The sequence below is a fragment of the Micropterus salmoides genome, unplaced genomic scaffold, assembly GCF_014851395.1.
Source record: "Micropterus salmoides isolate LMB-PRFRI ecotype aquatic unplaced genomic scaffold, ASM1485139v1 Ms_hic_scaffold_15, whole genome shotgun sequence".
Lineage (NCBI taxonomy): Eukaryota > Metazoa > Chordata > Actinopteri > Centrarchiformes > Centrarchidae > Micropterus > Micropterus salmoides.
In genome coordinates this window covers 29978664-29989246 of record NW_024040596.1, presented here as the reverse complement: position 1 = coordinate 29989246, position 10583 = coordinate 29978664, and the positions used below count along the sequence as shown (strand labels likewise).

The following is a 10583-nucleotide window of genomic DNA, read 5'->3' as shown; positions in this document are numbered from 1 at the left end:
GTTTACTGTCTGGTCAGTTCTGTTTGTTCCACTACTTCCCTATGATTCAGCATGCTGTTAATTATACAAATATCATGAATAACTGTTTGGGTTTAAAAGACTATTCGATTTCATTATGTTTAACCACCACGTCCTTTTTTAATTAATGTTTCCAATAATGTTAACCTGGGAAATCACCGGAAGATAACTTTGAGAGAGGTGTGTGTGTGTGTGTGTGTGTGTGTGTGTGTGTAAAATAAATAAATAAAATAAAATATATATATATATAATGCTCTACCGGTAGTTTGGGAAAAAGTACAACCGGAAGCTTATTGACGCTCTGGTCGACGACAGGACTTGCCAGTCTCGCGATATGAGGAAGAACCAAGTCCATGGAATGTTTCCTTACTTTTTAGCGCTTTACTCGCTTGTAACCGTTAAATAGTACGTAACCAACGAGGGAACACCGCTCACAACGGAGCGACGTTTATTCCGGTTCAGAGGTGAAATGAAAGCCGTAATTCTCGCCGCCGGGTACGGAACCAGGCTCCAGAGGGATGTGGTGGCCGACTGCAGCGGGAGATTCGCTCACCTGGCCGGCACTGCGAAGCCGCTGCTGCCGGTGGGACGGTGCGCTCTGATGTCCCACTGGGTCCACGCGCTGACCGCCTCCTGCTGCGTGGACTGCATTTATGTTGTTGTAAGTAACGGGAGCTACTCAAGTATTGTTTTTAAGGACATTTTTCAGGTACTTGTACTTTCTTTGAGTATTTTCATTTTCTGCTACTTTATACTTATCTTACTATATGTACTTTTGACGCCACTACATTGATCTTGCAGTAATAGTTTGTGGTAGCTTTGCATATTTAGATGTTACATACAAAACACTTGAACTAATTTAGAAATACTTGTTATACAGACTTGTGTTGTATAGTGATAAACTACCGTGATACCTTGAAATAGGATGCATTGTTAATTAATTAATAATTGATTGGGGTGGTGATGGATAAGACACCTTCCTTTGGTGTGAGAGACACGGGTTCAATCCCCCACTGTGACCCATCCACCTTTGTGTCCCTGAGCAAGACGCTAGACCCCTAGTTGCTCCAGAGGTGTATATATATTATAGCAATTGTGAGTCGCTTTGGATAAAAGCGTCATCTAAATGAATACATTTTAAGAAATAATCAGTAACATATATACCATTATCATTATTTACATGTTAGTGCACCAATAATCATAATCCACTTATGCACATACGTCGACACTCTAAAATGAGCCATTCTGCATGTAATTCTTCAAACTAGGACAGGACCAATGTGTTTTTAAGAACTGTTGGCACGAAGGACATGGTTTTATGAGTGTTTGACCCCCTGTGTTCCTCTGCTTCTCTCTTCCCACTGTTCTCCTCTCCACAGACTAACGCAGTTTACCATGCTGCATTTGAAGAGTGGGCATCACGTTTCACAAATGTCAAGATTGTCTGCGATCAGACCACAAGCAATGATGTAAACACAAATTTTACAGTTCCTGTTGTCCCCGTCATCACTGTGTATGTGACATGTGTTGGTCCTTTGAAAGTCCCATAGTGTGAGCATGTGCTTTGCTTTGAGCAACTCTAAGACAGTAATTCATAACTTTAAATATTTAGTCTATTACTAGTATTGGAGTGTTGTGCATTACAGTCTTTCTTCCCCAAAGTTTATGAAAGGATTTAGGTTAAGTACTTTATTTAGATCAGAATTGGCCAAATTATATGTTAGCGTTTTCTTTCCGGCGATTAGGCTAAACCTCTAAATCAATCCAACTTTGATATTCCACCAGGGGCGTCTTGGTGCTGTGGCCTGCCTGCAACTTGCAGTAAAGCACTTCAAGATAGACGACCATGTATTAGTAATTGGGGGGTAAGTTTACTGAGTTAACATTATCAATACTACCAAGCAGAACTGTTGACGCAAGTGTGAAAGTGTGTCAAGTTCTGTTTCTGACAAGTTGATAGAACTCCCTTTCTGTTGTGAACAGTGACACCCTCTTCAAAGAAGATTTTAGCCTCAGTAAAGTAAAAGCGAGGTTTGTTGACCTCCAGGCAAAGTGTGAGGACTGCTGTCTGCTGCTCTCGTACGAGTGCAAAGAAGAGGGTGAGTATGAAATTAGGCTTTCTGTGCAACATTATGGAATCCTTCTGGGAAGGGAGTGAATCTCATCCTGAAATGTTGAACATGGCTGGTCCTCACACTCATTGCTCACAATTAGTTGTGTATTGTCTATCTCCACAGAAACTCATAAATATGGGATACTGGAGGTAGACAGTGATCTTCGTGTCCTCTGCATGAAGGAGAAACCTCTTCCTTCTGAGACGAAGTCGAGGAGAGCAGTAAGTTCACCATAAACACTGAACAAAGCCAATAATGTCCAAAAAAAAGTCTGTCAACGTGGATACAAAAGATCTTTAAAGTCTTTAAAGCAGAAAAAGTGGAGAGCCACCTGAACTTTTACTGATAGTTTTAAAAAGAATGAGTTTAGGGCATCCTCTGCCCCTGAAGTGCAGTCAGAAAGTGGGACAGTGACACATTTTTGTTGTGTTGTCTCATTGCTCCACTGTGTTGTTTTTCAAATGAAATAAGGTTGTAGTCTTGACTCGGCTTTAATTAGAGGGGGTATCCACATCACAAGTGGGAATCGTACCCCTTTCCACACAAGAACAGATAAATCAAGTTGATATATTTCATCATTGGTTGCAGATCCTTTGCAGTGATTTGCTATTGTTTCAGACTCAGCAGACACTTTTGTATCTTTCATGATACTTTGCCAGGTTGGTCGTCTTCATTTGGTTTGGCTTGCTGGTTTTAGGGTTTTAGTTGGTTTGAGGTCTGGTGGTTTACCTGTCCTATTAACATTCTGCACATCGGACATGAAAACTCTCAAGGATCTTAGGATCATCCTTAAAGCTGAAAGTGAGCACTACAGGTGTGAAGTACATGTATAAACAAATCATTATCAATGAATTTGCAAAGTGAACAACAATACTGAACCTTTGTCACTGACTCAGTCAGCAGCTTGTAGCGGCGGAGCTCCTCTGGTGACTGAGAGCAGCGTTGCCAGCTCTGCTGTGATTCATAGTACATTATATCCTTGTTAAAAGCTTATTTAAACAATCATAATCTGATAACTCGGTCATAAATAAAACGCTGTGAGATATTAACCATTTGTGCAGTGCTTGTATAGACTGGTTTTGTACTGAGCTGACAGACTGAACGTGCTGCTGCAGTCAGACTCAGTGCTTTGTGAACAGTGATGTGTTCAGTTACTGCTGTCCATTAGAGACTGACATGGGGGGTGGATTTTCACTCCTCTCCCATCCCATTCTGTCCCAATCCCATAACAGTGTAAAAGGAAGAAGATTGTTGACTCCTGTTGACATTTTTATTTCTGTCCCGTGATAACGCCTGACGCCCATCCCACGGCTTCCCAAAAGGTGTGCATTTGAATTGTGATGTGTTCACTTGCTGAGGTATGAAATGCATTTGAATGGTAATCGGCAAGTTGCAGGTTAGGAAAAAAGGCAATGAACTACAGTCTCTGACTACGACAGTTTGAACTAAACTAAAGTGATAATTTGTGATTTTCACCCCTAGTGATGGCGTTCATACTGCCGATAAGTCAACCCAGCCTTGTCTTCCACTAATAAGATCAGCAGTTCGATTCCCGGCTTCCACCTCTACATGATCCTTACAGTCAATGTTTCAAATGCTGCTAGATCAGTGTCTTAAACTCTGACTGCACTGTAGGTAAAAATGCAATAGCTGATAGATGCGATAATGCGATAGCTGTTTGTTTGTTTGGAAGTGAACACACCTCAAGGAAGCTACAGTATATATCTACTACTTTCACATCTTCAACCTGAGATCAAAGTCAAGTGGACATCCTCCACTAAACTATCATGCAATGCTAAACCTGGAGGGACTTTGTATAAAGGCAAATGTTTTAGTATGATGGGCTGTACGTCGCTTTTCATCAGGTATCATTGTCATTTAAAAATTATTATGAATACACATTTTTACAAAAAAAATTTTTCTTTCTGAATTAAATCTGAAATGATGGCGGGCTACCAATCCTGCTGTCCATTGTGAGATCTAACAGATTTTCCATGTTTAAAGTCAATCTGATATATATCATTATGTGAAAGTTGCTGGTATTTTTGACGCCCCAACACGTACACTAATCATTTCCATTTGTTTTTCAGTGTCCCTGTTTTTATGTGTTTTCAAAAAAAAGCCTTCCTCTGTTGGATATTTCATGGAGGAAAAGAAGGTAACTTTAATAATCAAAAGACCAACATTTGATGGGAATAGAGTAAATTAAGTTTTTTAATTTCACTATTATGCGCAACCTTTCCATAGGAGGCTCCTATTGATGAGAAAGACGCCCCAGGAAACTTTGTGTCTTGGCTCATTCCAAGGTAATTTCTGCTGGACCAGTGAGTGAGGTCTGGCTTTTACTCAGCTCAGTTAGCTTTCTTTTCTGTTTGGGTTCCTTTGGGGTCTTATAATATTCACATACGTAATTTATATTCAGCTAAAATTAATAGATTTTTTTAAATAATCATCAATCAATGGCAGTGTATTTCTCACTAAATGAGTTTTTTTCTTTTCAGGAAGCCAGTATATAGTCATCAGATTTCTGGCCGTTTCGATGTTGGAAACTTGCCTTCCTACATTGAATGTGACCTTTACTTCAGAGAAAAGCTTCAAGATCTTGAGACTTACATGGTGTAGAGAACACAGGAAACACCATATTTATTATTATGATCAAAGACGAGTACAAAAACTATCTAAATCCCTAAGAATCTGTATGTAACATTAAAATCAAGATTTAAATTGTAAATATGCCTTTGAATATTAGTTGAATGTAATTTTATAATAATGTGCTATTAAAAAGATTTTTATATTCTTTTCATTACAATCTGGATTTGTCTACCCAGTGAGGAGTCTTGTGCATTTGTCAGAGGCCTTTTCACGTTTGTCCTCCATCTTTGCGATGCGGGAGCCAAACTGCATGGCTCTCTTGGGCAGGACAGCTGATTGGCCGAGGCCCAGCTGCTTCGCTGTCAGTCTCAGGAGGAGTTTCTCCCCGACGCCTCGAGGAAGGGACAGATCTGCTTTCTCCCACACAGGCAGAGAATTCAAGTAGCTCACCACGTCCTCATCCAAGTAGGGAAATCTGCAGATGACACTACTATTTGTAAATACTCAACCCTGATCAATGAGAGGTGAATGGAATTTGATCTGTGGAGCTCACAGCATTGATATTTGTGATTGCAAAACAACATCATCTCTCCGGAAACAATGTCCCCATCTTTCTGGATGGTTCCGCAGAACACACTGTCAATGATTTGACAATTTATTTTGATTAGTTTTTTTTAAAAGGGTTCCAATGAAAGCTACTGACGTGAAGCTGTTTTCACTGGCTGATTAGACTCTGCTCAGGGCAAAGGTGGGTGGAGCTGTGCTGAGAATTAGGTCACGGGACTTCGTACTATTGAATAATGGTAACAAAAGGTGGAATTTGTTGCACCCTGGCAGGTGCAACAAAGCTATCGAGAGATGCCTGACACAAGGTCTGATTAAGGCACAGTAAGTCCAAACACCTGTGGTTGAACCATGAGCAGAAACAAAGTACAGACACAATCACAGTAACTTACAGTTTCTACCGTTCACCCTGCATCATCCTGCTTCCTCCTCTGTCCAACATAACAGGCCTTTTACATAGACATGTCTCCTTCAGTTTCAGGGTCCTGGTTCTATCGTGTGCACTCGCTCACTGTCATGGCTTCCTGGGACACTTGAACAGATTCATAACACCTGTGCTTTTAAAATGTCCTTAAGCCCAGTTTTTGGATTCTGCTTCCCCCTGTTTTTGATTAATACAAACCATTTAAGCTGTCAAACTTGTATGTTCTATGCTTCGAGGTACATACCAAATACTAATGAAGAAATGATTCATCAAGTCAATAAAAAATGATTCTTGCAAATTAAAAAATAGTGTACTCATGGAGTTTTTGGAACAATGGTTTTATGAGTGGGTTCCCTTTTTGTTTGTATTGCGCACAAAAGGCACAGGTGGTTATTTTCACGTTATTCTGCTGATTGACAGTAGGTGGCGGTAACACAGACATGTAGCAATGCACCAACAAAGGCACTGAAGAAGAAAACTGCAAGCTATGAAATCTTGACAAGCACATTGATGAAAAATGCACGATGTTCTATCAGCTTTTCAAATGTTTAAGGATGAGGAAAATGCACTCTGCTCCTTTGATAAGCCTCAGGGATGCACAGTGAATACTAAAACGAAATACATATATACACACAACATAACTTGCTTAATTAAAAATAAGCTCCACAGGGCACATTAATTGCCTTCAAAATTTAAAGACATGGATTTAGGCTCTATTAACATATGGTTGGTACCTGACACACTTACCTAGCCTCTTTCCCATGATCCCCTATCACTCTGTCATCTCTGCCCAAATTCCTGGAGGAGATCCTGCCCAGCTCCATGCCCAGTTCCTGGATCAGTCCCTCGTGCCCCGACAAAGTGAATCGGACTCTGTGCCTGGAGTAACCTGCTAGCTGCTCATCTGCTCCGATTCCGGTCAAAATGACCTGCAGTCGTGACGTAGCAACACAGAAATGCAGGGCAATGTGGTTGTTAAGGATTGTGAAACATGTTGTAAGTGCAATGGATCAGTAAGAAAAGAAATACATTTATGATGTAATTACTCTGTTTATCCACCAGCACTCATGCCAGTTTAACAGCCCAGGGAACAGCTGCAACAAATCCCCTTCATTGGTAAAAAGTTAAATAGATTCAGAATCCTGGAGAGAGCAAAGTCTGACTTCACCTTTGCTGTCGATGTGTAGGGCCTCTGGTCATTGTCCACCGTGATGAAGCCCCTCCCTCTTGCCGCGAACCACACAGCACATCCAATGCTGTCATCGAGCACCGTATCCAGTGGATGCACCAGATGAGAAATGCGCTCCTGGCGCATTTTCTGCAGCTCCTCCTGCGTTACGTTGATTTCAACAAAATTCCATCTTCTTTGAGAATTCAAGTCTTGTAATTCCTTGAGGCCGGCATTTCCAGTAATTCTGTCTGGAACATCAAAGGGGCTGGATGTTTGGGAATCAGCGCCATCTGTCTTAAAATCCGTGGCCTTACTTTTGGGCTTTTTGGGTTTCTTTGCAGACTCTTTCTGCTTCTTTGGCTCCTGTAGTTTAAACGCTACATTGAGAAGGTCTATTGGCTGATGAGCAGGTATGTGACGGTCAGCTAGGGCAGCCAGGATCATTGAATCGATACCTCCTGAAAAAAGTATAGCAACACTAGCATGGTCATCAGTAGGAGGGGAACTGTCTTGATCCCTGAAAGGCAGAGACTGAACACGTCGCCTCACTGCCTCACTGAGAACATCAATGAGACTGTTCACCTCATCGTTTTTCCCTTTGCTTGCAAGCAGTTGCTCCAGGTCCTTAACACGTGAATGGGAGTTTGGGTGAATTTCTTTCTCATTTAATGACTTCGGGATGGATGTATTAAGAGGGCACACAGGTGAGGCGAGTACGAGGCCCGACTGGTTCATCACAGCAGTGCAGCCGCTTGGGACAGACTCCAATACAGTTTCACTGCAGCTCGAGACAAGATTATTTCCTCCATAAGCCCAAGGATAAAGCTCAAACGTCACAGAGCCAGCTTCTGTCGCTGCCTTCAAGTCAATCCTGTAAACACCAACTGCTGGGACTTCTTGCCAAGCAGACTGATCAGATCCAGTACTGTGGGCTGCCACAGAAGTCAAGGTCAATGCGTTGACCTCTGCGTCAACTTTCCACAGCAAACTCCGCCTACCGAAGAAGTCTCTGCCAAACCAGAGGTAGTCTCCAGCCTTTTGGTAGTAAACAAACCCCCACGGTCCCCGAATAGCGGACAGGACGGACAGAATCTCTGAAGGGCTACTGCAGGATGATAGCCGCTCAGAGACAACAGCAGTGTCATTTTCCTCTGGCCTCACCGGGATACCTCCAAAAATCTCCCCGTTCCACACCAGGACATTTCCAGGGTTGTCTTGAACTGGCTGAGGGGTAAGAAGACCTCTCATGTGAAGAACGTGAGCAGAGAATAAACATTGATAGAAGGGACTTGTGCCTCTAACGGTAACATCCTGGCTCCAGTTGGGCCCCCTTCTCTTCAAATGTTCACAAACTGTTTTGTCCCACTCAAACTGAGTGGGAGACAGACTCAACAAACAAAAGATCCCACACATTGCTGTGATGAAGGTCAGTCTTACATATCCTGCAGATCCTTTTTCATGTTATCCATTTCCCCTGGAGAAGAAAAATAGCATCCATTAGGTTTATCTACTAAGTAATGCAATATCAAATTTTATTTATTTATTGGTCTGTGTCTGTTATTAATTAACGAGATAAGAGTGATATGAGCTAGTTTATTAAAATGAGCTTTATTCAAGTTTCCAGCTCTCAACCTACTTTTACATGAAGCAAGTGTCTGACTTCTGTCTGCTAGGAAGAAAATGTTACTGTTCCTCTGCTGGATGTAGACCTTCTGGGAGATAACACACACAAAATGTACATTCAAACATAGAAAAATACTCACGTTACTATTCATAGTGGCCAGGGCATAACCACATTTAAACAGATTAATAAATATGTCATTTCCAGATAGACTTTAGTTGTGTTTCCTATAACACAGCTGTACTCACCCTGTTTTTCTTCAGATTGGAGAGCTCGTCCACTACAACCCTTTGTTCCTTGATCTGTAAATGAGCAACACGAATTACTTTCACTCTAACATTCAGATTTACCAGCTAATATTTGTGGCTTTTGCATTGGCTTCCGGCAACATGTTGTGCCTAACGCTACCTTTTTGTTCAGCTCCTCCTTCAGTGCACACCGTCCTTCACAATTGTCGTCGTTGTCCCGGATTTTCGAAGACATTTTGTTCATAGGACACGCAGACAGTTCGGAGTTTATATAAAAGTTAGATGAAGCTAGCTAACCTCAGTGTAAACACATGTTCAGCAGCCTTTCCGGGTGCGGAGGCCTGTCCACATTAGACTTTGCTGCCCCCTGGAGGTGGGCGGTGGAAACATAAATTATTTTTATTCTTCTGCCTGTAAAACTATTCCCATTTCCTCCGGATTGAAATATACTCTACAGGAGCTAAAGCCACCACTTTACAACAGATTAATGCCCAATTTTCCACTAGAAATTTAAATTTTATTGGTATTCATGTCTGATTGAGCCCATAATGCTTAAATTAAAAAAAAAAAAGCACAAATTAATATGGTTAGGCGGAGGGCTGCAACTAACGATTATTTTCATTATTGACTAATCTGCAGACGATTTTTTTCACGACTAATCATCTAATTGTTTAGTCTGTAAAATGTCAAGAAATTGTGAAAAATGCTCATCATAATTGCCCAGAGTGACATCTCTAACTAAGAGTCCACAACCCAAATACTCTTCATTTACTATCATAAAGGACAAAGAATAACAGCAAATCTTTACATTTAAAAAGATTAAACGAGCAACGTTCCACTTTTTTTTTTAATGACTGAAACCATTAATGATTATTAAAATAGTTGTCGATAATTTTTTTTTTATTGACTAATCAATTGATTGACTAATTTTTGTAGCTCCAGTTAGGAGGTGTATTTAATTTCCATAGTAGCAAGTGTTTCCAGATATTTATAAAGAAAATTAATATATTTTACATTGTTATTTATTTCTACCTGTTTTTTCTGACAGAAGAACCAAAACTAACCACTTTTACTTGATTCTTTTGACTAAATTCACTAAGTTCTCCTCATTCTTCTGCTTTCTTCTTCTGTTTTGTCTTCAACTGTCCCAGTTCTCCTACTATCTTTCTGAGACCATATTGTTATTAATCCTTTGCAGTATTTTAGAGAGTATCCAAGCTTGTACATATCAATCAGAACCATCTCTGCACACTCACTGGCAGCCCAACATTTGCAAAAATGTTTGTCATCACAGTGGCATCGTCTGGTTTTCAAATCCAGTCGATAAAAGGTAACCTGTTCCCAGAGCTGTCGTCAAGCTTGCCTGAGGGGTTTAAGGGAATGTTGCCCGACCAATACTGGATTATTAAGGCAGATGCCAATATTGATATTTAAGAATTCTGATAATGACATAGTGGTATATTTTTTAAACATAGACCTACTTGTCTTTGTTTGTCTGAGGCGGAAACACCATGCTACCATATGTCAGGTCTCCAGTAAATATAACTTGGCTTGAGTCATACGGATTTAGTCCCCATTCTACAAAGGTGGAAAATTGACTCAGATGATGAAAATCAATCTTCTTATGGTGACAGGAGTATCACAAGGGTGTGCAGGAACAATAAACTGGAATGAGTTGCTGAGATCATGGATTTAATGCACTGTGACACATGCACTGAAATCATTCTGTGTTCCTCACTGGTTACATTGTTTTGTTATATTCTCTCCTTATGAGATGTACAAATTGGGCCTACAAAAATGATCAAATAAAATCAGAGGCATATTTTAAAAA

The 10583-nt window shown here is 40.7% G+C and overlaps 3 protein-coding genes across 4 annotated transcripts; 1 reads left to right on the top strand and 2 right to left on the bottom strand.

The window, feature by feature from the left end:
• The first annotated feature begins 327 nt into the window (after window positions 1-327).
• Window positions 328-4916, top strand: zgc:136439 (uncharacterized protein LOC678627 homolog). The gene is given in 9 exon segments (XM_038719575.1): window positions 328-679; window positions 1398-1487; window positions 1804-1883; window positions 2002-2117; window positions 2256-2353; window positions 4223-4268; window positions 4271-4290; window positions 4380-4438; window positions 4634-4916. Coding segments are annotated over 9 exon segments (822 nt in total). The 5' UTR covers window positions 328-487; the 3' UTR covers window positions 4755-4916.
• asnsd1 (asparagine synthetase domain containing 1) lies at window positions 4747-8334 on the bottom strand. Of its 2 annotated transcripts, XM_038719573.1 has the most exons (3): window positions 6881-8334; window positions 6460-6641; window positions 4747-5199 (listed from the first exon to the last, which is right to left on the bottom strand). In XM_038719573.1, exons 1-3 carry the CDS (start codon window positions 8294-8296, stop codon window positions 4953-4955), a joined length of 1845 nt encoding a protein of 614 aa, XP_038575501.1. In that variant the 5' UTR covers window positions 8297-8334; the 3' UTR covers window positions 4747-4952. The 2 variants fall into 2 exon arrangements, with proteins under 2 accessions (XP_038575501.1, XP_038575502.1); XM_038719574.1 differs by lacking the exon at window positions 4747-5199 and having other exon boundaries at window positions 6502-6641; window positions 6759-8334.
• On the bottom strand, window positions 8216-9054 carry LOC119903430 (ASNSD1 upstream open reading frame protein-like). The gene is made up of 4 exons (XM_038719576.1): window positions 8913-9054; window positions 8753-8806; window positions 8520-8595; window positions 8216-8357 (listed from the first exon to the last, which is right to left on the bottom strand). The coding sequence occupies exons 1-4, from the start codon at window positions 8994-8996 to the stop codon at window positions 8317-8319; spliced, it is 255 nt and encodes an 84-aa protein (XP_038575504.1). The 5' UTR covers window positions 8997-9054; the 3' UTR covers window positions 8216-8316.
• Window positions 9055-10583: the final 1529 nt, after the last annotated feature.